The sequence below is a fragment of the Stomoxys calcitrans genome, chromosome 2 (assembly GCF_963082655.1).
Source record: "Stomoxys calcitrans chromosome 2, idStoCalc2.1, whole genome shotgun sequence".
Classification (NCBI taxonomy): Eukaryota; Metazoa; Arthropoda; class Insecta; order Diptera; family Muscidae; genus Stomoxys; species Stomoxys calcitrans.
This window is the reverse complement of record NC_081553.1, coordinates 142,096,784-142,123,374: the sequence shown is the minus strand read 5'-3', so window position 1 is coordinate 142,123,374 and position 26,591 is coordinate 142,096,784. Positions and strand designations below refer to the sequence as shown.

The window sequence follows — 26,591 nt, the reverse complement described above, 5'->3', positions numbered from 1 at the left end:
ATAAAAAAAGTTTGCTCAAATCTCCTAAAAAAGGGTATCTGAAGGCTAAAGAAGTAAAATCGATACTTAGGATTCTATAGAGACTATGTCTTTTTATAGAACTATATTTGTCGTATTTGGTATGGGTATTTTAGATCATAGGTATACTTAAATGGTAAACTTCATTCAAATCGGGTAAATTTGAGGCTCATATTGGCTCTAGAAATCATAGCTAGAGATTTCGAGCTACACTTATAAGTATAAATAAAAACCAAATATGGTAACATTACCAATCGAATGGTCAGGCAGATAGCTTTATTCGCTCGTACCCTAATATTTAAAATTGCAATCCGGCATGGAAGATATTGGGCTTGAGCTATTTAGGGCTTAATTTTTTCGACAGCTCTATGTATTACATAAAAAACCAATCTTCTGTCAAACCAGCAAAAATTAAAGCTTCTAGGAACCGAACAACGATGATCGAGAGACCGGTTAACATTGGAGCTATATCAGGTTATAGACTGATTAAGCGTATTTGGCACAGTTCTTGGAAGTCGTAATTGAACACCGCATGCAACATTTAAACCAAATCGAACAAAAATTGCGGCTTGTAAGGACTCAAGAAGTCGAATCGGGAGATCGGTTTATATGGGAGCTATATCCAAATCGAAACCTTTGTGTCCCATTTGAAATTCTCAACGACCGATATCAATATAAAAATCTGTGCAAAATTTCAAGCTGCTAGCTTTTCGCGTTCGACGTCTATCGTGATTTCGACAGACGGGCGGACATGGCTAGATTGACTCAGACGAGACGGGATGGGACGGGGATGTTTATAATCACCACTGAATGTATACTTTCTATAACCTTTTTTCTTTAAATTTAGATACAAAGGGTCATGCCAGTCATGTGAATATTATAAGAGCAAGCAATAAATAAATTTCTAAAAAATTCTAAAAAATGCATAAAGTAATCAAAACAAGTAACAGGCAACCATAACAAATAGCGTACACACTTTTTATCAGCAGACTTGTATACTCAAAGCAGCAGATTTTGTTAGTTGAAATAGCAGTAAGAAATGTTTGCTAATACAGCAGCCCTACATTTGCTAAAACAGCAGTAATGTCTGCTTTGCCATATTCAACAGACAAAAACTGCTGTATTAGCAAACATTTTTACTACTTTGAATAAAAAATTTTGTTGAATTTAATCGAATGAATGATACATATTTTTGTCCAAAAACTTAAAGTTTTATGTAAACAAAATGATTTTGTTTTTGTTGGAGTATCAAAATGGTAAAAAGATCTTGAAGAGGAAATATTTGATAGCACATTTGTCAACATAAGGAGCCACAGGCATTAACATATGGTTAGCACCGTTGCTTTTGAAAAAGAGGCTTTTTCAGTGTTCTTCCGTGAAGTGTCCTGAATAAAAAAAGCATAATTTCAGGTGCACGAATTTGCACCATTTATATATTTTGGATTATTTTGATATAGGACTTTTTCGGCCTTTTCAGAAAGAGGGTTAAAGTCCTGTAAAATGACATTCTAAAATATAAACATTCTGCATAAATGTTCCCCGGAAAATTCTACTATAGTCCCCTGAATACACCAAAACCCAAATAAACGCCCATGTTAAAGTAAAAGCTACTAAATGCTGAAAAACTCAGATCAAGAGGTTGGTTTATATGGAAGCTATATCAGGTTAAAGACTGATTTGGGCAATACTTGGTAGTTGCTGAAACTCGTAAGGTCATCATGTTAAATTTCAGCCAGATCGAATAATAATAAGACCTGCAGAAGCTCAATAAATCTATTCAGGAGGTCGATTTATATAGGAGCTATATCTGATTTGGTCCATACTTCACTTTTTTTTATAATATACTCAAATATATTGTACATCAGTGCAAAATTTGAGAGCTCTATGTTAACTCTATCTATTTTTGTTCAAATAACGCATGGAGAGGTAACATAGTTCGCCATTCGAAATCGCCTTCAAAAAAGATTGTTTGCTTAAAAGTGTAAAATTTGCCTCCTATTCCTTAACGGAATGTTAGTGGACAAACTTAAATTTTCAAGAGTAAATGTTGTGAACTAACTTGTATCAAATTCATTTATAGTGACTTTGCTTGATATTGGATCTAAATTCGATAATTTTGAAAAAATTCCCTTAAAATTTTAGTTGTGGTACAAACATTTCACCCAGAAATAAATTATATCGGTTTGATGATATTGATATTTTTACACATGTATATAAATATCAATTTTTTAAATTTTAAAGAAAGAAATTTTGTTAAAATACTTGTAGGCAATAAATTAATTACTTTTACGCATTTGATGTATATTTTATTTGAATTTCTTTTGGAGAAATTAAAAAAAATGTTTTCAATATATCCTTTGATTAAAATATGATTTGCAAAATTGAGTTTTTAAAGCATTCATGCCATTTTAAAAAGAAGTTTGGTGTTTCAACAAAAAGTTGCTGCTTTCCTTTTCAGCCGATATTCTGTTTTTTCCTGTTTTTCCTAACAAATATATCTGAGTGGAATAATGAACGATGTAAGTTATATGGATCATGCTCTCTCCCCATTTCCATATAAATTAACTCTTCTCAGTTGACCTCGCAAGACCAGAGATACACCAGAGACCTTTCTTCCGCTCCGATCAATGCTCCACTCCGCTTTTGATACCCTCCACCCTAGGATGGGGGTATACCAATTTCGTCATTCTGGTTGTCATTTTAAGTCGATCTAGCCATGTTCGTCCGTCTGTCTGTGGAAAGCACGCTAACTTTCAAAGGAGTAAAGCTAGCCGCTTGAAATTTTGCACAGTCCTATTTGACTGAAATTTTGCACGTAGTGTTTTGGTATCACTTCCAACAACTGTGATGGGTGTGGCGAAAGTCGGTACATAACCTGATATAGTTGCCATATAAACCGATCTGGGATCTTGACTTCTTGAGCATCTAGAGGCCTCAATTCTCATCCGATTTGGCAGAAATTTTGTACTCTCGCGACTTTCAACATACGTGTCTAATATCGTCTGAATCGATCAATAGATTGATACAGCTCCCATATAAACCTATCTCCTGATTTTACTTCTTGGGCCTCTATAAGGCGCAATTCTTATCCGGATGAACTGAAATATTACACATCCACTTATGGTCTGAATCGGACTATAACTTGACATAGCTCCAATAGCATAACAGTTCTTATTCAATAGTCTTTGTTTGCCTAAAAAGAGATAACGCGCAAAGAACTCGACAAATGCGATCCATGGTGGAGGGTATATAAGATTCGGCCCGGCCGAACTTAGCACGCTCTTACTGGTTTCTTTTCAATTTACTATTTTTAAATTTCTTCTTCTATACACCGTGCGCCATGAAGTGATATTTTTATTTTGTCATTACGTTTACAACATCAAGCACTATTCAACTTCGATTATAGGTATTTTTGAACGCCGTCTATTTCGGGCTATATACTTATAAAGCCCCCATATAAACAAATCTCAAGAATTGATTTCTTGAGCCTCTAGAGGGAGCTTTTCTTATTTGATTTGCCTGCATTTTTTTTTTCTTTTATGACATCCAACATTATTGTATAGTGAAATTTCAATCGACCCATATCCGTTTTTAGCTGCCTTATAAACCGATGTCCCGATTGTACTTATTGAGCCTAGAGGGCGCAATTCTTATTCAATTGGGGTGAAATTTTACATAATTTCTCCCAACACCTCCCACTCCCCTTTTATCCGACTTCCGACTTTACTTCTTAAGCATATACCGGAAGCGATTCCTAACCAAATTAAAAAAAAAAAACAAGTAAAAGCGTGCTAAGTTCGGCCGGGCCGAATCTTATATACCCTCCACCATGGATCGCATTTGTCGAGTTCTTTTCCCGGCATCTCTTCTTAGGCAAAAAAAGGATATAAGAAAAGATTTGCTCTGCTATTAGAGCGATATCAAGATATGGTCTGGTTTGGACCACAATTAAATTAAATGTTGGAGACCTGTGTAAAATGTCAGCCAATTCGAATAAGAATTGCGCCCTTTGTGGGCTCAAGAAGTAAAATAGAGAGATCGATTTATATAGGAGATGTATCAGGCTATATACCGATTCAGGCCATAATAAACACGTATGTTAATGGTCATGAGAGAATACGTCGTACAAAACTTCAAGCAAATCGGATAATAATTGCGACCTTTACAGGCTCAAGAAGTCAAGATCCCAGATCGGTTTATATGGCAGCTATATCAGGTTATGAACCGATTTGAACCATATTTGGCACAGTTGTTGGATATCATAACAAAATACTATGTGCCAAAATTCATTCAAATTGGATAAGAATTGCGCTCTCTAGAGGCTCAAGAAGTCAAGACCCAAGATCGGTTTATATGACAGCTATATAAGGTTATGGACCGATTTGAACCATACTTGGCACAATTGTTGGATATCGTAACAAAACACGTCGTGCAAAATTTCATTCCAATCAGATAAGAATTGCGCACTCTAGAGGCTCAAGAAGTCAAAACCCCAGATCGGTGTATATGGCAGCTATATCAGGTTATGGACCGATTTGAACCATACTTGGCACAGTTGTTGGATATAATAACAATAATAACAAAACACGTCGTGCAAAATTTCATTCCAATCGGATAAGAATTGCGCACTCTAGAGGTTAAAAAAGTCAAGACCCAAGATCGGTTTATATGGCAGCTATATCAGGTTATAAACCGATTTGAACCATACTTAGCACAGTTGTTGGATGTCATAACAAAACACGTCGTGCAAAATTTCATCCCAATCGGATAAGAATTGCGCACTCTAGAGGCTCAAGAAGTCAAGACCCAAGATCGGTTTATATGGCAGCTATATCAAAACATGGACCGATATGGCCCATTTACAATACCAACCGACCTACACTAATAAGAAGTATTTGTGCAAAATTTCAAGAGGCTAGCTTTACTCCTTCGGAAGTTAGCGTGCTTTCGACAGACAGACGGACGGACGGACGGACGGACAGACGGACGGACATGGCTAGATCGACATAAAATTTCACGACGATCAAGAATATATACACTTTATGGGGTCTCAGACGAATATTTCGAGTAGTTACAATCAGAATGACGAAATTAGTATACCCCCCATCTTATGGTGGTGGGTATAAAAATCAAGTAAAAGCGAACTAAGTTCGGCTGGTCCGAATTTTATATACCCTCTACCATGGATCGCAGTTGTCGATCTCTTGCCACGGTATCTCTTTTTAGGCAAACAAAAGATAAAATAAAAGAATTGCTACGTTATTGGAACAATATCAAGTTATGGTTCATTTAGGACCATAATTGAACTGAATATTGGATACCATAGTATAAGTCATTGTGCAAAATTTCAGCCAAATCTAGTAAGAATTGCGCACTTTAGGGGCCGAAGAAGTAAAATAGGGAAATCCGTTTATAGGGGAGCTATATTAGGCTATAAAGCGATTTATGCCATATTCGACACGTATGTTAAAGGTCATGAGAGAAGCCGTTGTACAAAATTTCTGCCAAATTGGATAATAATTGCGCCCTCGAGTGCCCCAAGAAGTCAAGACCCCAGATCGGTTTATATGGCAGCTATATCAGGTTATGGGCCGATTTGAACTATTCGTAACACAGTTGTTGGAAGTCATAACAAAACACGTCGTGCAAAATTTCATCCAAATCGGATAGGAATTGCGCACTCTGGACGCTCAAGAAGTCAAGACCCCAGATAGGTTTATATGGCAGGTTATGGACCGATTTCAACCTACTCAGCACAGTTGTTGGAACGTCATGCAAAATTTCAACCAAATCGGATAAGAATTGTGCCCTCTAGTGGCTCAAGAAGTCAAGATACAAGATCTTTTTATATGGCAGCTATATAAAAATGTGGATTGATATAGCCCATTTACAATCCCAACTGACCTACACTAATAAGAAGAATTTGTGCAAAATTTCAAGCGGCTAGCTTTAGTCCTTCGTAAGTTAGCGTGCTTTCGACAGACGGACGGACTTAAAATGCCATGATGATCACGAATATATATACTTTATGGGGTCTTAAACGAATATTTCGAGGAGTTACAAACAGAATGACGAAATTAGTATACCCCCATCCTATGGTGGAGGGTATAACAAGTAAAAACGAATTAAGTTTGGCTGTGACGAACTTTGGATGTCCACCACCATGGTTATATATATTTCCCTTTTTTTTTTAAACCTATTATATTTATATTAATGTCCAGGAATCGGCGGATGTGGATCATATTCGGTTCAGGTACCGAGAAGTATATATAAGTCACAGTTTAAAACTTGAAGAAAATCAGGTTGTAAATGAGGATTTTATGGCTTAAGCTCCCAGATCTGAGGATCGGTCCATATGGCAGCTATATCCAAACATGGTCTGATATGGACCATACGCGGTTCGGATATCAGGTAGACTAGTGCAACTCCCTGTTCCAAATTTTTATAAAAATATATTCCAAATTTGGTTCGTGCAACAGGAAATATAGTCTATCTGACTGCTCACCCGCAGATCGGTCTATAATACAGCTCCATATATATAAATATAGTCCGATCTGGACTATTTTCAGGTCGCACAACGAGAGGCTTAGTGTAACTCACTGTTCCAAATTTTAGCGGAATCGGGTAAGAAATGGGGCTTTTATGGGTTCAAGACCCGTAATAGACAGATAGGTCCATATGGCAGCTATATCTTAATAATAGTTCGATCTGGGCCAAACTGGTTGCTGACCAGATCGGACGATAAATGCACCCTTAAATCGGTGGGTCAGTTTTTACGGCAGCTAATCTAATTACTGTCCGTTATGGACCATTTTCGGCTCGGACTTCGGGGGCCTTAGTACAAGTCATATAATAAATGCGGTTTATATGACAGCTATATCTAAATATTATCCGATTTTGATCGTATAACCTGAATATAGACAAAATACGGATCTGTGTCAAATTTTAGCTCAATATCTCGTGACGGGAACACATACATGGTTAAATCATCTTAGAATATTACGACGATCCAGAATATAAATAAATTGTAGGGTCGGAAGTGGGTATTTCGATGTGTTACAAACGGAATTACTAAATGAATGTACCTCCCTTTCTGTGGTGGTAGATACAAAAAATTCATGGAGCTTGATTTTTTTTTTTTTTGGTTTCTGCCTATAAAAAGAACTTGACAAATGCAATCAATGGTGAATGGTATACAATATTCGGCCCAAACGCACTTAGGTGGTTTTCACTTGTTTTGACTTCAAGACGAAACTTTTTAAAATTGGTACAAAACTGTTCTCTAATATGTTTTCGATAACGATTGAACGATAGTTAAATCTTAACTTATCTCATGTCAGTGTAATAATTTAAAATTTTTGTTTTAATTCGCAAAAATAACAAGTTCGTAACTCAAAGAAAAAATGTGTAGTTTAAAGATGTTTAATTTGGTGGAGCGTAACGGATTTTGAGATTGGAAAACGCTCCGGCAAAAATAGGGCTGCTCCGCTTCGCTCCACGCTCCACTCCGCTCTGCTCCGAAGCCCTGTCCTATACCCACAAGTAATAATTTTGCTGATATCCACTAAGTTACTCTAAATTTCAAACAAAATCGGTTCAAAATTTAAAAATATAAAACGGTAATTGGGTTTCTTTTTATTTGGTAAGGTTAAAAAGTTATCATAATATGGAAAGCTAGGAAAAAAACAAGCACTATACCCCTAGAATTGAAAGATAAGATGTAATTTACAAGTTTTATATGTATTTATGACATTTGTAGGTTACAGGCATATTTTTACCATTTAAAACCGCAGAAAATATTAGCAATTTTTGTATTAAATTACTACTGTCCCATTTTTCCTCCGGAATACTGATATGTCTTATAAATAAAAATAGCAAATGAACAAAATAAACCTAACCTTACAAATTTCATCAAAAAGTAACCTTGCTGATATCCCTCAATACAAGTTTCTCAATGGCCATGACGTTCCCGCTGCGATCGGTGCTTTGGACCGGAACGAGCTTGCTCACCTATAGGAGCTAGACGAGGATCGCCACCTCCACATATAGACATGTGGTTACAACAACAAGTTTCTCAACGAAGACCCTTAAATTATTACATGATCTCATTATCACGCACATATGCTGTATTTTGAAGGCAATCATTTTCGATTCTCTGCCCTGTGTTCATGGAATCAACTTTTGCAGTTTATAGCAAGTAGTAACTGAGAAGTGTATGGTCTATTTAAATGAAGTCAATTCTGAAACTGGACTAAAGTATTCTTTACTCTTATTCCATAATCCGATTTGAGAATAAAAACGATGTATTCTGAACAAAAAACAAACAAAATACTCGAAATCTTAAACTTACCTATTAAAAATATTGATAATATCATAAGCAGCCAATTATCCAATTTTCCCATATTGTATAGTTTTTGTTACGCTTTATAGATGAAAAATAAGTTTTTTGTTGTTAGGGTTCAACTTTTTTAATCGGTCGGAGATTCAGAGGTAGTTAATTCTTGCTTGTTTTTCACATACACTTTTGAGTTCACTCGCGCACTAAGAAGATATTGTTAACAAGGAAATAATATGATTTTTTTAGTAGGTGTTTTAGAATTGTAAAATATATGCTGCTGTACGTCGTGGTATTGTCAGGCGAGGAGGATATTCTTACGACTTTTTATTAAGTTGAAAATTTCCATCTCTTGTATGTTTGGGATTTCAAATCATAATCATACTCTTGCCATGGGATGCATGAATCCCTGGAGGCAATTGTTTGGTTATGGGGCGGATGACGTTGATGAGCTCCTTCAGTAATGTGTTATTGTGTAATGTTTAATTAATTAATTAATTTATATGATGCATCAGATGTGTTGTTTCCCCCGAAAAAGGATCTGTCGGCTGCCTTTTTGCGTTTGACGAGATGGAAAGTTATTTTTTTAAGCCAACAAGCATAACCCAAAAACTTTTACTTTGGGGAATGTGGGAAATTTATGATAGGTTTGTGTGTGGTGGCACCATCAGTGTGGCAATCGGCATATTTATGCTAATCTACAATATTTCATGTACGTTAAATATTCAATTCTGTATGTAAAAGTTGTTTTTATTTGTATTATTTATGTTGCTTTTATTTGTATTACTTATGTTTAGCAGTCCACTTTCACTTTTACTGCCTTTTTTCACACAATGAGCTGCTCCACTCCATCAGTTGTATTTTTTGCCTTGTCGTTGACTGCTAAAAAGAATGAAGGACCTTTTGATGTGATTACACTGCTTGCCTTTCTCATTTAGTGACAGGAAAAAGAGCTCGCTTAGTCTTTTGTAGTCGCTTTTGTTTGTTGTTGTCCCTGTGTTGTACGGGTATTCAAACTTTTTCTATGGCTGGTGGAAAAGACTGTTCACATGATTATCTGGTGTGGCAAGTGTTGGACTTAAGTGGCTTGTTGCTCGGCAGAATTTGCATCGGCTGCCCTAGTCGTTGAGGGTGCATCCAAAGTGGTTGCTGGCTTGGCTGTCCTGGACAGGTAGTCTGTGTGGGGTAGGTTGGATGCTTCAAAAGCAGAGTAATTCGTTTATTCGCCGTTTTGTTAACTGCTACTCATGCCATTCATGCATTCACTCATTTTATGCACTTTGCGATTAACGCCACGTTTTCATCGCTCATTCTTACTTCCCTGCAGCCAGGATATGCAAACCAGCCGTAGTACGTTGCTGCAAATGTGGTGGGTGGATGGTAGACAGGATGAGGGGAAGTTTTTGTTTTGCCTGTGTGCCACACTATGAATGGTTCCCTACAGGGTGAAGGTTTATTTGTTTGTGTTGTTCTGGTTTTTTGCTCTCACGCTGTTTGTTTGTTTTCACGAGTTCCCAATGCATGCTATGCTTACTTTTATGCTTAATTCGTTTTTTTTTAGAATAGTTGTCTTTCACTTCATAATCCGTTTGGTTTGACGGGTGGTGAATGGCGAGGATGGGAAAGAATGTGTGTTGTTATTGCAGGGATAATGAGATGTTCAACTATTTAAGCTGATATTACTCTTAACGCGTTAATTTACATACACTCACTCGAACTCGCACTCGTCTACATATGTTAGCGTGGGTGTTTCGCGATGATGCTTTGTTGACAGTAATCGAGATAATGACACGGTGTCATCGGCTTCTAATAATTGACTTGTTATAACGACACAAACACACACCACCGTAAATCGGTTAGACCCATCCACAGTAAATCTTCCCGGATATCACCACAAACATACGATTTCTCCGCTTTTTTTTTTTTTTGATTGCCAAATGTAAATAGTAATGGCTTAACTATGGGCTTATGTGTACGCAATTCAATTGCTGTGTCTGTATGTGTGTGTATAGATAAAATGTAAATCATGAACAATTACTTTTTTTTGTTTTCTTTTATTGTTTTGGCCAAATTGGGTAACGTAAGTTATTTCCTGTCGCTTTGGTTTTAGGTTGTGTTCTACCGAAAGTTAACGCACTGACTAAACTCTCAAATAAATCTAGATGTTGTTCCATGTCCTGATTTTGTGCTGTTCGTTAGTCTCGCGGCTTCTGCACACATCTCCAGTCTCTCAAACCAACATTTGCGTGTTACAGCATCCCGTTTTTTGAGGGAGAACAAGTCACACACCCAAGCAAATATTCTCTTCGTTTTCCACCATTGCTCCAAGTATTGAGAAATGTTGCTAACAGTGGAACAGCCCTTTTTGCAGCATAAGGATTTGGGCACGAGCTTTTATTTATGTTAGAAAATGTTATGAGCCAGTATACCAATCTCTTTACTATAGACATTGGCTTTCAATGTTGTTATAAAGTATAACAGATATTAAACGTTGCTGTCATATGTTATACACTTTCAGTGTAGAGTTTTTCCTTCGACAACATTCATGAGCATTATAATAAGACCATTTTATTTATTTTGTTTATTTATTTATATTTTTATTTGGTCACATTTATGGTATTTTGTTTAACTAGTTTTACTATTTCTATTTGGTATGGATGTGACATTTTTGGTATGATTTGCTGTTTTCCATCTAAATGTGAACAGTACTTGAACAACAACCACTAAGTTTTAATAAATATAACTTATCTCAAAATCCAATCAGACTTTAATTTTACATGCCTATTAAAATATCGCATCGAACCTTGTAAGATTTTCTCACGATAGACAGAAATTGTGGATTTCTACAGGCTTAAAAGGCCATATCGCATGTATGGGAGCAATATATAAATCTGCGCCGATGTTGATTAAATATTGCACACATATTGGGACGTCAAATAGAACATTATAAATGCGCATTTTTTGGGGCCAAGACTTTAAATAGAGATATGGGTCTATATGTCAGCAATATCCAAATCTTAATCGATCTAGACCAAATTCCAGAAATATGTGTGTTGAAAATACTTTATGTTATTCTACTTTAGTTCAACATAATTAATTTGATTAAGTTACCTTAGTATTAATTGTTGTGTATTGAAAAAATAATTTTCATTTTCCATATCACTCTGTATACTGAATTTAAATAAAGCACACACATTTAAATTCCATTGCGTACATATTCTGTCTCAATAGGTTATGGGCCCAGGACTCATAACACGAATTTTGAGCAAATAAGAATAATTCAAACTACATAATCTGGACTAGCAATTCAAAGGCCGTTGTTTCTGTTGGTCAGAAAAATATTGAATTGGTGAGCTTTGTGTACCGGGAACAGAAATTCAAAAGGTGAAATTTTCTGTTGGACAGAAAAATTGTTAAATTGGGAAGCTGTGTATACCTGGAAAAGCGATTCAAAGGCTGAAATTTTCTGTAGGTCAGAAAAATTTTTTGGAATTGGTAAGCTGTGTATCCTGATCTGTTGAAAAATGTCTACATTTAATGGACGCATTCCATTGTTCAATGGCAACAATTTTTTGACATGGAAAACGCAAATGGAGGCTATTTTGCATAAAAATAGATTGCTGAATATTGTGGTGGGTGAAGAAAAATGTCCGGAAGTTCCAATTTTACCTCAAAATGCAACGAGTGAGCAGAGAACTCAATTTGAAACCAAGATGGAGACCCTGAAAAAATTCAAGGAAAAGGATATGGATGCAAGAGCCGAAATTTTGATATCCTTGGAAGCAAACATAGTGAGTATGGTGAGACATATCAAGTCATCAAGTGAAATGTGGAAACATCTGGAAGATACTTTTGATCGAAAGACTATCAGAAAGAAGATAGAGTGCTACAGGAAGCTGCTAAACTTCAAAATGTCTGAAAACCAGAGCGTGTCGGAATTTTTAATTGAATTCGACGTTTGTGCTGCTTCGATTCGTGAAATGGGTGTTGAATTGGATGAAGACCTTCTTGCGGTTATAATTGTAGATGCATCGCCAGAGAAATTTTCAGCTATTAAGGCTGCCGTGGATACTGCAAACGAATTTCCGAAAGTTGAGGTGTTGAAGGCGCGTTTGTTGGAAATTGGTGATAAAAATGCGTTAGATCAAGATTCTGCAATGAAAGCTAAACATTACGCAAGAAAGCAACATCAATATGGTTCAAATTACAACAAAACTCAAGCTAAAGGTATGTTCAAAAAGACTTTTAAATGTTTTCGTTGTAAAAAGAAACGACATAAAGCCAGCGAATGTAGAGCAAAATTTTCATTTGAGGAAAACTCTCGCGGTGTTGAGGAAAAAGCAAATTGCATGGGTGCAACAGAAACTGCTATGATCGTGAAATCTAATCGCGAATGGATAATAGATAGTGGAGCGACTTCCCATATGTGTAATGAGGAATCTCTATTTATCCAACTCAACAAAGGCTATAATGGTAAAGTAAAACTGGCAGACGACAAAGAGGTATGTATCAAAGGTATTTGTAAAGTTTCGATTTTTGTAAATGTACAAGGAAAAAAGAAGACCATACACTTTGATAACGCACTATATGTACCACATTTGAAATGTAATCTTGTGTCGACCAGTAAAGCTACAGACTCCGTTTGTAAAGTAATCATGGAGGGCAAAAAGGCTTTTATTTTGAGAAAAAATGAAATTTTGATTGAAGGCCACAAGAGAAACAATGTATATTTCGTCAATTTGTTTGAAGATAAAAAGGCTGCAAATACAGTGCATCAAAGCAACGAAAAGAATTTTAATTTGTGGCATCGGCGATATGGGCACTTAAATTGTAAGGACTTAAGCCGACTTTCGTCTTTTTCTATGGTAAATGGATTGCCAAATTTGAAAGCGATGCAAATTGATTGCGAAGCTTGTATTCGTGGAAAGCAGACTAGATTATCCTTCCCACATAAAAATGAAAAATCTTCCACGGAAATATTGCAATTTATTCACACAGACTTATGTGGTCCTATGAAGTGTGAGTCTATGGGACGAAGTATTTATTTTGCAACTTTCATTGACGATTTCTCTCGCAAAGTGTATGTCTATTTTCTGAGACAAAAGAACGAATATTTAGAGAAATTTAAAGAATTTAAACAGGCTGTTGAAAATGAAACTGGAAAAAGGATAAAAATACTTCGAAGTGACAATGCAAAAGAGTTGGTTGGGGCAGATTTTTCGAATTTTTTGAAGAAAAATGTAATTAAACGTCAGCTAACAGTGGAGTACACCCCTCAACAGAACGGTGTTTCCGAACGTATGAATCGTACTTTGGTGGAAATGGGTCGTTCCTGTATGTTAGATGCTGATTTACCAACTTCCTTGTGGGCGGAACTGATTAACACGTCAGTGTATATAAGAAACAGATGTCCGACAAATCTAAACAATGAAAAAACTCCTGAAGAAATATGGACTGGTAAGAAACCTTGCGTGAAAAATTTACTCCAAATAGGATGTAAGGCTTTCGTTTTAAACAAGAAGTCCAAATCCAAATGGGAAGCCAGGAGTGATGAACATATATTAGTGGGCTATTCCGTTGAATCAAAGGCATATCGATTATGGAGACCAGGTACTAAACAAGTTGTAAAAAGTCGTGACGTAAGATTCATTGAGAATGAATTGTACAAGAATGTGAACAAAACAAACAAAGAATTGTTTTATGAATTTGAAATCAAATCTCCAAAAATTGATAATGATGATCAACGATTCGATGATGATCGGTCATCCGATGATGTTGACCATGAGACGGATGACGAGTTTTCTGAGTGTGACAACTCGGAATTTTCAAATGAAGACTGTCAAAGTGGTGAGAGTTCCAATGAAATTCCAAACGAGAATGTCAGAGATGCTGGAAGTAATAACCAAGACCAGTTTGAATCCATAAAGCAGAGGCTTAGATCGTGGACGTTTGGAAAAAAAGATGAGTTGTCTAATATGGTTGATGAAAAATGTATGGACCCAAGATCAATAAATGAGGCTTTATCATCAAATCATGCAGATGAATGGCGTAAAGCAATTGAATCAGAATACGCGTCATTGATGAAGAATAATACCTGGACTTTGACAAACTTGCCTGAAGGAAGAAAAGCTATCGGTTGCAAATGGGTTTTCAAGTCGAAAATAAAACCTGACGGGACAGTTGAAAAACGAAAAGCGAGACTTGTAGCAAAAGGCTATACTCAAGTTATGGGCTTAGACTACGTTGATACATTTGCCCCAGTTGTAAGGCAAACTTCATTGCGATTGATTTATGCTTTGTCAGTGGAGCATAATCTTCAATTAAGACAATTGGATGTATCAACTGCTTTTCTAAATGGCACACTGGACGAAGAAATATACATGGAACAACCAGAGATGTTTGTTCAGGAGGCAACAAAACATAAAGTGTGTAAATTGCAAAAAGCCATCTATGGACTCAAACAATCAGGACGACAATGGTTTAAATGCATTGATGGTATAATTTTAGAGTTTGGATTACATCGATTAAACTATGACCAGTGCATTTATTATGTCCAAAGTGAAGATACACTTATGATTGTTGCACTATATGTAGACGATATAGTAATCGCAAGTAATAACCAAATGATGACCAAAAATTTGTGAAGGCACTGCAATCTAAATTTGATATTCAAGACTTAGGCGTACCACAACATTGTATTGGTCTTGAAGTAAATGTAATGTAAAGCCAAATGAAGTATCGATTTCGTACGTCAGGATATATAAAGCAGTTAGTATAGAAATACGGGCTAGAAAACTGCAAACCTGTGAAAATTCCTATGTCTGCAAATGTGAAACTAGAAAAGGACCCAAACAATGAAGAAGAAAGGGAAAAAGTGGATGAAAAAGTCTATCAAGAATTAATTGGTTATTTATTGTACGTAGCATTGCATAGTAGACCAGATATTGCATGTGCAGTTAACATGTTATCGCAATTTTCAAAAGACCCCCGGAAACAACAGCATTATAATGCTGCTTTGCCAGTAATAAGGTACTTGAGTACAACAAGGAATGCAGCAATAATATATAAAAAGAATTCGGCACCTCTCATGGGATTCTGTGACGCCAATTGGGCTCAAGATATCAATGATAGGAAATCTCAAACTGGGTTCTGTTTTCTCCTAGCAGGTGGAGCGGTCACCTGGGAATCCAAAAAACAAAAGGTGGTTGCACATTCTAGTGCTGAAGCGGAATATATTGCTTTGACTGAATCAGCTAAAGAAGCCTCATATTTAAGTTAAATACTTGAAGAACTTGGATTATTCAATGGCAAACCAATAAAAATACATACCGATTCTCAAAGTGCGCAAAAAATGGCAGAGTTCGGTTCTCATCATTCTCGAACAAAACATATCCACTACAAGTATCATTATATTAAGGACACAATACAAAATGGAGTTGTTGAGCTGCGGTATTTGCCTACACAAGATATGTTGGCGGATGTTCTAACAAAACCAGTACCGAAACCAAAACATATTTATTGTTCTAATAATATGGGCATTAAACTTCATTGTTAAATTAATAATGTTGAGGAGGCATGTTGAAAATACTTTATGTTATTCTACTTTAGTTCAACATAATTAATTTGATTAAGTTACCTTAGTATTAATTGTTGTGTATTGAAAAAATAATTTTCATTTTCCATATCACTCTGTATACTGAATTTAAATAAAGCACACACATTTAAATTCCATTGCGTACATATTCTGTCGCAATAATGTGAAGGGGCTCAACTTAACACTCTGTCCCAAATTCTGCAACATTGGAAAATAAATGCGCCTTTTATGGGCCCAAAACATTATATCCAAATCTGGACCGATCTGAGTGAAATGGAAGAAGGATTTCGAAGGGCCTAACACAACTCACTGTCCCAAATTGCGGCGAATTCGGACAATAAATGCGTTTTTTATGGTCCCAAAACCTAAAACCGTGAGATCGGTCTATATGGCAGCTATATCCAAATGGGCTTAACTTAACTCACTGTCCCAAAATTCGACGGCATCGGACAATAAATGCGCTTTTTATGGGCCTAAAACCCTAAATCGGAGGATGGGTATATATGGCAGCTATATCCAAATCTGGACCGATCTGAGCCAAATTAACGAAGGATGTCGAAGGGCCTAACACAACGTACTGACCCAAATTTCACCAATGTCGGATAATAAATTTGGCTTTTATTGGCCTAAGCCCCTAAATCGGAGGATCGGTCTATATGGCAGCTATATCCAATTCTTGACCGATCTGGGCCAAATTGAAGAAGGATGTTGAAGGGTCTAACATAACTCACTGTCCCAAATTTCAGCAAAATCAGAAAATAAATGTGGCTTTTGTTGGCTTAAGACCCAAAATTGGCGGATCGGTCTATATGGGGGCTATATCAAGATATAGTCCGATATAGCCCATCTTTGAACTTAGCCTGCTTATGGATAAAAAAAGAATCTTTGCAAAGTTTCAGCTCAATATCTCTATTTTTAAAGACTGTAGCGTGATTTCAACAGACAGACGGACGGACATCTAGATCGTCTTAGATTTTTACGCTGATCAAGAATATATATACTTTATAGGGTCGGAAATGGATATTTCGAAGTGTTGCAAACGGAATGGCAAAATGAATTAACCCCCATTCTTCGGTGGTGGGTATAAAAATGAGCATTTTCTTGCATTATTTCTCAAAATCGGACGAATATATATATATATATATATATATATATATATATATATATATATATATATATATATATATATATATATGGAAGCTATACCAAAATCTGAACCAATTTCAGCAAACATCTCAGATACTGTGGCAGTCGTCGAGGAAAGCGTTTTTCAAAATGTTTGGCAAAATGGGTCAATAAATGCACTTGCTGTGACTCTAGGATAAGAAAATCCTTCTGCCAAATTTCGAAAAAATCGGTTAACAAATGATTATTTTATTGCAGTATTACGTTATATTCAAAAAATGATGCCGCTTATTTCTCTTCCCATGGCGAAACAATTAAAGGTGGCCTTATTTGTTTAACAACCACATATCATATGGTGTAATCCGCCATCTCGTCATGAAGATGTCATTTCAAAATTGACATTGTTCGCAACACAACCAAAGACACTTGCCCTCAAACAAAGAGAAGGTGCAAAAAAATGGGGAAGTTTGCTGATAATGAAAACACAGAACTGCCATTTTGTCAAACTGAACATTTTAATACCGCTAAACTGGCCGGCTGATTTCAGCTGTTCGCGTGAGAACACCTTCATTAATCCACCTTGTAGTTTTCCGAACTTTATGAAAATCGATCGAAAATCCGATTTTGAAGGAAAAGATATCCGGTAAAAATTGCATTCAACTATTGCCGTATATGGCTGTAATTTGCATCATGTCTTTATAAGTCCTAAAGTTTTCCTAATTTATTGGAAATAAAACAAGAAAAGGTGGAAGAACTAGAAATGAGAAATACGAAGAGATATCCACGTTATTGCAGTTGTAAACTTTTTTCTATCTTTGCCCACTAATTTTTACTCTGTAGATGAAATAAATAAATAATTAATGTCAAATGGGTATTAAGATCTTTTCATTGTAATCTTTTTATGGTAAATTCTGTATTCTTGGAAGAAAAATTATAATTAAAATTGTAAATTTTAAAATATTTTAAAAAACATTTCATTGTGTCCAACTCCTCTATTTAAATTTTTACTGGAATTTTTACTGGATATCGATCCAAAAATTCCTCAAAACTCTCGGGAGTGAGATTTTTGTAATCCATTTTAGTGCTTGTTGCATTTGATGGTTTCTATATTAAAAAAATAAATTTATGGCGGTAAGTCAGGAGGTGTTGTTTTATCTCAATATTTTTATACCCTCCACCATAAGATACTAATTTCGTCATTCTGATTGTAACTACTCGAAATATTCGTGTGAGACCCCATAAAGTATATATATTCTTGATCGTCGTGAAATTTTATGTCGATCTAGCCATGTCCGTCCGTCTGTCCGTCCGTCCGTCTGTCTGACGAAAGCACGCTAACTTCCGAAGGACTAAAGCTAGCCGCTTGAAATTTCGCACAAATACTTCTTATTAGTGTAGGTCGGTTGGTATTGTAAATGGGCCATATCGGTCCATGTTTTGATATAGCTGCCATATAAACCGATCTTGGGTCTTGAATTCTTGAGCCTATAGAGTGCGCAATTCTTATCCGATTGGAATGAAATTTTGCACGACGTGTTTTGTTATGATATCCAACAACTGTGCCAAGTATAGTTCAAATCGGTCCATAACCTGATATAGCTGCCATATAAACCGATCTTGGGTCTTGACTTCTAGAGCCTCTAGAGTGCGCAATTCTTATCCGATTGGAATGAAATTTTGCACGACGTGTTTTGTTATGATATCCAACAACTGCGCCAAGTAAAGTTCAAATCGGTCAATAACCTGATATAGCTGCCATATAAACCGATCTGGGGTCTTGACTTCTTGAGCCTCTAGAGTGCGCAATTCTTATCCGATTGGAATGAAATTTTGCACGACGTGTTTTGTTATGATATCCAACAACTGTGCCAAGTATGGTTCAAATCGATTCATAACCTGATATAGCTGCCATATAAACCGATCTTGGGTCTTGACTTCTTGAGCCTCTAGAGTGCGCAATTCTTACCCGATTATAATGAAATTTTGCACGACATATTTTGTTATAATATCCAACAATTGTGCCAAGTATGGTCCAAATCGGTCCCTAACCTGATATAGCTGCCATATAAACCGATCTGGGGTTTTGACTTCTTGAGCCTCTAGAGTGCGAAATTCTTATCCGATTGGTATAAAATTTTGCACGACGTGTTTTGTTACGATATCCAACAACTGTGCAAAGTATGGTTCAAATCGGTCCATAACCTTATATAGCTGTCATATAAACCGATCTTGGGTCTTGACTTCTTCAGCCTCTAGAGGGCGCAATTCTTATCTAATTTGAATGAATTTTGGCACGTAGTATTTTGTTATTATATCCAACAACTGTGCCAAATATGGTTCAAATCGGTTCATAACCTGATATAGCTGCCATATAAACCGATCTGGGTTCTTGACTTCTTGAGCCTCTAGAGGTTGCAATTATTATCCGATTTGCCTGAAATTTTATACGACGGATTCTCTCATGACCATTAACATACGTGTTTATTATAGTCTGAATCGGTTTATAGCCCGATACAGCTCCCATATGAATCGATCTCTCTATTTTACTTCTTGAGCCCACAAAGAGCGCAATTCTTATTCGAATTGGCTGACATTTTACACAGGTCTCCAACATATAATTTAATTGTGGTCCAAACCGGACCATATCTCGATATCGCTCTAATAGAAGAGCAAATCTTTTCTTATATCCTTTTTTTTGCCTAAGAAGAGATGCCGGGAAAAGAACTCGACAAATGCGATCCATGGTGGAGGGTATATAAGATTCGGCCCGGCCGAACTTAGCACGCTTTTACTTGTTAAATCCACTTTTTTCGCTAATTGCTTATAAAATGCAATATTGCAAAAGCGATGTGTATATTGTTCTTAAGAAAAATAAGATTTTTTTTCTTCAAAAATGTTTGCAATTTTATTTTCAAATTTCCTTGAAAAAAGTTGTCATAAAAGAAATTAAAAAATAAAACAAATAAAAGCGTGCTAAGTTCGTCCAGACCGAATTTTATATACCCTCCACCATGGATCGAATTTTCGAGCTCTTTTCTTGGTATCTCTTTTTAGGCAAACAAAGGTGTACAGTTCTGTATGTTTGGAGGATAAGCCAACAAATAACAAACATGTGTGCATAGTATGTATACCAAGAGATAGGGCTTTTCTATAATAAAACCTTAGATCATAAAATGAGCACATATTGAGACACTTAGGTAGATTCACTTAGTAAGCATTTAAATGTATTGTTTATCATCAAGTGATTTTCTAACCCTTAAGAGTACATGTGTTTTCATCTAATGTAGGTAGCTAGTTCACTACGTAGACATCCTGTGGATGGAAATAGAAAATAGATGGAAATGGAAATAGATATGTTAGTCCCTGATACAGTGCATAGTGTCTCTAAATTTTCCACTTCATACTCCAAGAAAAACAATATTGACAAAGGTCTTTTTTTGGTAACATTCCATCCTGGTAGATCCGTATCTGAGTTGAAGACGCAAAGATATATTTTGCATCAAAGGGTGTCTTGGGAATTACCAAAAAAAAAATATGATGGATGTTCAATGCAGGAGATGCCAACAATGGGGGCATATGTCCCAAAATTGCAACAGGGATTTTGCTTGCGTAAAGTGTGGTCAAAACCATGCACAAGGTGAGTGTAAATTTGTGCAGGGCGATGGAAATTTACCATTTTGCATCAATTGTGGAAATAGCGGTCATCCCTCGAGTTTTAGAGGTTGCCCTGAGTATAAAAAATATGTTGAGCTTAAGAAGAGAGCTAGATCAGTTGCCCTAGAGAGAAAGGAGAAGAAAAAACAATGTTTTTAGTGCTTTAAACGCTTTTACTCAACCGAATGCATCTTTTTCCGATGCGTCCCGTAACAGTACTTTTAGTTACAGTCAACCCTCAACGAAACCGAAAATCATTGAAGAATTTTTGAAAATTGCTAAAGAACTTTGCCCTCCTAAAGTGATTTCGCTGGAACACAAAATTGCCCATTTTATAAGGGAGTTTCAAACCATTTCAAAGGAAGAGGCGATACAGCGATGTATAGGCCTCTTACGCGAAGTAAACCAAGTCTATGGTCCGTAATGTTCTGGATCTTATTACATTTAATGTCAGGTCACTCATTGAATATGGCCCTAGATTTAAATTACACAGTCTAATGAAAAAGTTTGATATTGGCATTGCTTTCCTTCAGGAAACTCATTTGAGAGCTGGAGGTAATATTAGTTTTGAAGGCTGTCAGTTTCTAAGGGATAACAGCGCACAAGGTGTGGCCATACTACTTAAGAAACATTTCAAATTCAGAAAAGAAGTCATCTTACGGTTTCTCTTCCCTAATTTATTTATTTCTATTGATGCTTCTATTAATGGCGTTCTTAGGAAAATTTTGTTAGGCTCAGTTTATATTCCTGGCAATTCAAGCCAATCGCAAATTTTAAGTTCTCTGTCTTCTTTAGGTAATTATTCTGGGGGATTTGATTTCACATTTATAGGTGGTGATTTCAATGCTAGACATATTTCATGGGGTGATTCTATAAATAATTCAAATGGAAACTGTTTTTATGACTTCCTTCAAGTAAATTCCCACTTTTTTACCAGAATATCTTCATCCTGTCCAACATTTCCAAATGGTTCATCTTACTTGGATCATTTTCTCTTTTGTTCTAACACATCTGACCTGCCAATTCCTGTTTGTTCGACCTCATGTTTACCCAGTTTTTCAGACCACTACCCTCTCAAACTTAACGTCATTCTTCCTAGCTTCGAAATTGTTCTGCAGCCTCCTCCTACATTTACAAGCTACGAAAGCACGAATTGGGATGATTTCAAGCATGATATAACTCAGGGTATTTAAAGTAATTATCCCCCTTCAAATAGAAATTTGAGTAACAATGAAATTGATCAGTACATTGAAGAGTTTGCTTCTGTTGTGAGTTCTGTCTCAGAACTTCATTCTAAGAAAATTGAATTGGGTAACAGAAAATTCTTGATGTCTGATAGAATTAAGAATTTATTTAGAATTAAATATAATTGGCAAAAAGAACCGAAGAGGCTTTATCGCGTGTCCAGTAACAGATTCAGTCCAGAGTATCGCATTTTATCCAAGCAAATCCAATTACTGAGTGTTATTATTAAGAGGCAGGTTGAACTAGAGCAGATTTCTATTTTTAGAGATAATCTTAGAGGAATTAAGCCGGGGCCAAGAGAACATCGAGACGTTTTCAAGATTATTGGGCATCGAAAATCTCTAACTTTGGATAAATTATCTATTGATGGTGCGATAATAAGAAATGAGTCGGAATGTCTTTCTCATTTGAAATCGTATTTTTCTAATATTTATAATAGCTCTGTTCATCTTTCATCTGTAAGGGAAGATTTTTTGAATGACTTCATTGCAAATGTTCCTCAAGACTGCTATTCATTTTCAATTGATTCAGATGCAAAAAATCAAGACAGGTTGGAAAATCTTACAACTTTGGGTGAAATTCTTGATATTTCCTCATATTTAAAGAATAAGAAATCGTCTGGCATTGATACTATTTCTAATTTTATTATTCGAAGACTTTCAACTAAAGCATTTGAATATTATTTGTCATATTTAACAACTGTATCTCCAACGGATATTTTCCAGATTCATGGAAAACCTCAAAGATAATTTCAATTAAGAAAAAAGCCAATAATAATGAGATTTCTAACTTGCGACCTATATCTTTATTGTCAAATCTGGGTAAACTTTTTAAAATGATTGTCCGTACAAAAATGGATACAGGAATCACTTTACCATATATTCCAAATTTACAATTTGGTTTCCAAAAAGGGAATTCCACAGTTGATGCTATGACAAAGTTTCCAAATGATATTGTATTGAATTTAAGAACAAAGAAATGTACTGTTGCAGTTTTTCTAGACGTTGAAAAGGCTTTTGATCATGCTTCCCACTATGGTATATTAACTAAAATGATAAGGATAGGGTTTAGTCCTCCGGTTATAAAGCTTTTCAAAAGTTTTTTTACGAATAGACAATTTGGCGTACTCTTCAAAAATCAGTTGTCGGAATTTTCAAATGTTAATTGTGGTGTCCCGCAGGGATCGGTTTTAGCTCCACATTTATATAACATTTTTATGAGTGATTTTCCCCACAACTCCGAACATTCCTCGGGTATTTTGTATGCGGATGATTCCCTTTTATACTCTCACAACGAATCGCCAACATGTGCTTTGGTCCAAGTCTCGCAATATCTCCATGAGGTTAAAAATTTTTATGATAAATGGGGTATACAGATAAATACTTCAAAATGAGAAGCCATTTACATAAGAAATGCATCGGGAAAATGCAAGCGCTTTGTTGTACCTGAAATTAAATCCTTGAAGCTATTTTTAAATGTCATTGAAATTCCATTTAAAGAGAAAGTTAAATATTTCGGTGTAGAGTTTAACAAACTTTTTAAATTCAACGTACACGCGCGGAAGGTCCGTAATAAGGCCCAGGGAATATTCGCATCGTTTCAAAAAATTCTTGGATACAAATCTTTGCCTGTAAATACGAAACTATTATTGTACAAGACTTGTATAAGGCCTGTTATCTTATATGGTTTTCCAGTTTGGTTCAGTATATCCCCCATTGTTATGAAAGAACTTGAGATTTTTGAGCGGAAAATTTTGAGACTTTGCATTGGGAAAAATTTTAAGCGCACTAACAGAAGATATTCAAATAATTTCATTTATTTGAATTCCAAGTTGAAGCGGCTTTCTTCCTATGTGTGTGGTCTTTTGGAGAAATTCAATGTAAGATTAGGGCTTCATGAGAATTCTCATATGATTGACGCTATGAATAGTCAGGCGAACATTGGTTGGTATAATGCTCAGTATTTATGTCCCTTGGGATATATTAATGAACCTGAATCGGGTACTATCGCTTTTTACGAGAAGGCCCTAGCCGGCACTCACCGTGGGTAGCTACATCTTAACCTACTTTTACCTTGTTTTTTTTATCAGTTATAATTATTATTATTTTTTGTTTGTTTTATTATTTGTAGCTTTAAGTTCAAACCCAAGATTAAGATTTTTCTATATAATGTAGTAGTCTCGGGAGCAAGGATGTCAATAATTCTAATTTCATGTATCCATATTACATTTTACCTTTTATGCTAAAGCCAGGTGCTGAAACTACTTAATATGTCATTGCGATAATACATTATAGTCATAAGTTTTCTTTATTATGTTTGTAATTCTACTTCAATGTTAAAAACAAGACTCAATAAATATAAAAAAAAATAAGGAAATAGGATCAATGTGTGTTGCATTTGTTGTCCTTAGATATTTAAGATTGTACAGTTTGTAGGAGTCTAAGCATATATTAGGTGTTAAGATAGTTTTTGTAAGTAATAAATATGAGTTCTGTTCTAGACACCATTTAATACGGTTGTTCATTTTATTTATCTGGCTAGCAAAAGGATAAAAGAATTGCACGTACTGGAACTATATCAAGTTATGGTTACTTTCGGACCATAATTGAATTGGAGACCATAGTAAAAGTTATTGTGTAAAATTTCAGCCAAATCTAGAAAGAATTGCGCCCTTAAGGGTCTGAAGAAGAGATCGGCTTATATGGGAGCTGTATTAGGCTATAAACCGATTCAGACCATATTCGACACATGTTGAAGGTGTGTGGGAGAAGCCGTTGTACAAAACTTCAGCCAAATCGGATAATAATTGCGTCCTTTAGAGACTCAAGAAGTTAAGATCATAGATCGGTTTATATGGTAGCTATATCAGGTTCATCCTCAAAGGCAACTAAAAGGATAAAAATTAAGAGGAAAAAGATCAAAATCTGATTTCTATCCTTTTAGTTGACTTTGAGGACGAGTGGGATAAATGTCCCATTCGCCCTCTCTATTCTATCAAGTCTTCGAAGTAGAGACATTTTTAATTAATGAAAAAAAGAGGGTTCCATATCTTAGCAAAAGGAAACGTGAAAATTATATCCAATGTTTGTGCTCGAATTGTATACCCTCATTGGCTCTCCATGGATGAAATGGAAATGTTCAAAAACCCGTTATTAAATGTGCATTTTACAGCAAAAATACAAAATGAGATATATATGTCCTATTCGTCCTCAAACGGCTAAATAACAAGAAGCAAAATTAAGGATTTATTAACTTACTATATAAAAAAATTCTTAATATCAAGGAAAGTATTTTTCAACAAAGAGAATATTTCCTTAAAATGTTGAACATTTATCATCTTTAAATAATGTTATCTTTGGCTCGAATCTATAGGTTAGGTTAGGTTGAAAGCAGGGTACGGATATTAATTCATTTAAATTAATTTTTTTTACAACAAAATTTTAGCTTAACGACAGAACTTAAACCAGGGCTGGACCCCCTCCAAATATTTAGGGACCCCATTACAATTTTAAAAGTCAATCTATACAAAGAATTCCCTCTTCCTATTCCTATTTATGGGCTAAAAGGGTTCCACAATACGTCGCCAGCGCCCAATAACTTGTACAGCCTTGAAAGGCTTAACATTCACCAAGTTTATTGATACCAGTCCTCTAGCTCTTACAATCAAGATGTCTACCTTCCATTCCCCTTTACTATGGCCCAGCACCAAATCGATACGGATTTTGTCATACTATAGAAGGCAAAAACTCCAAGACAATGAGAGACTTCACCATTTTGGTTGTTATTTTCCTATTGAACAACTAACCGTCTATAAAAAATTTCACCCTCGACGTTCTTGCGTTGATACTGCACTATCTCAAGTTACATTTTAGAACTATTCTTGGCCTTCCGTCTTGGTTATTATGGCTCTAAGGGCCGTTTACTGTACGAGAAATTATTCACACGACAATCTCGCATTAAAACCGTACCACCTGACGGATTCCCGCTATGGTCAACAAAGGAAACAGAACTCGGTCTATACGTTCTCAATACAGGCGCCTAGACGAGTTTTCTCTTTTGATCTGTCCGGGTAGCATGAAATATTAGATTTCAGTCAATAGAAGATTGTGACGCTAGAAAAAGTGTTTCACACTCTACATCATTTGTTGTTGTTATTGTCGCTACATTTGTTTGTGATCCACGTCAAGCTCCATAAGTGAGCAAGCTTATTCCGGTCCATACCAACGCCAGGGGTACATTATAACCATTGGTTATATAAAGGCGCCAATAACTCGCCGTGTCATGTCGTGTTTCGCAGGCAGTAAGTGTTTAGGCAAGAGTCGGTGGCGGTCGGCCTCTGACTGAGAATTTCCACTCGATACCACTGATTGCCAGTGACTACAGTTGTAAATCACGCGATTAGGAGCGCAATGCAACCCGTGTGTTGGTTCTCATCGCCACGCCTTTGCCAAGACAAGGTAGAGTCTACTCTACCGTAGATTTTATAAATTTTTACATTGATGGTCCGGGCTCAAAGAAGGGCTTACACTTTGTGAAATCTTAGTCTGAGTTAACAGCTTGAAAATTGGCTGAAATTTGGAACGCAGAGTACACTAATGCTCTGAAACAACCACATCAAAA

The 26,591-nt window shown here is 35.9% G+C and overlaps 2 protein-coding genes across 3 annotated transcripts in view; one reads left to right on the top strand and one right to left on the bottom strand.

The window, feature by feature from the left end:
• Positions 1 to 26,591, bottom strand: part of LOC106095000 (uncharacterized) — a 225,911-nt gene that overhangs the window by 63,536 nt on the left and 135,784 nt on the right. Inside the window, exon 1 of one of the 2 annotated variants that reach the window (XM_059363504.1) lies at positions 8,369 to 10,397. The exons of the other annotated variant lie outside the window; for it this stretch is intronic. Within the exon in view, the coding sequence (XP_059219487.1) occupies positions 8,369 to 8,420 (52 nt within the window). The 5' untranslated portion in view covers positions 8,421 to 10,397. Of the gene's footprint in view, positions 1 to 8,368; positions 10,398 to 26,591 lie in introns of those variants that run through there. 2 annotated transcript variants of the gene reach the window in all.
• LOC131994764 (uncharacterized) lies at positions 15,171 to 15,632 on the top strand. Its single transcript, XM_059361642.1, has one exon. It carries the CDS (start codon positions 15,171 to 15,173, stop codon positions 15,630 to 15,632), a length of 462 nt encoding a protein of 153 aa, XP_059217625.1.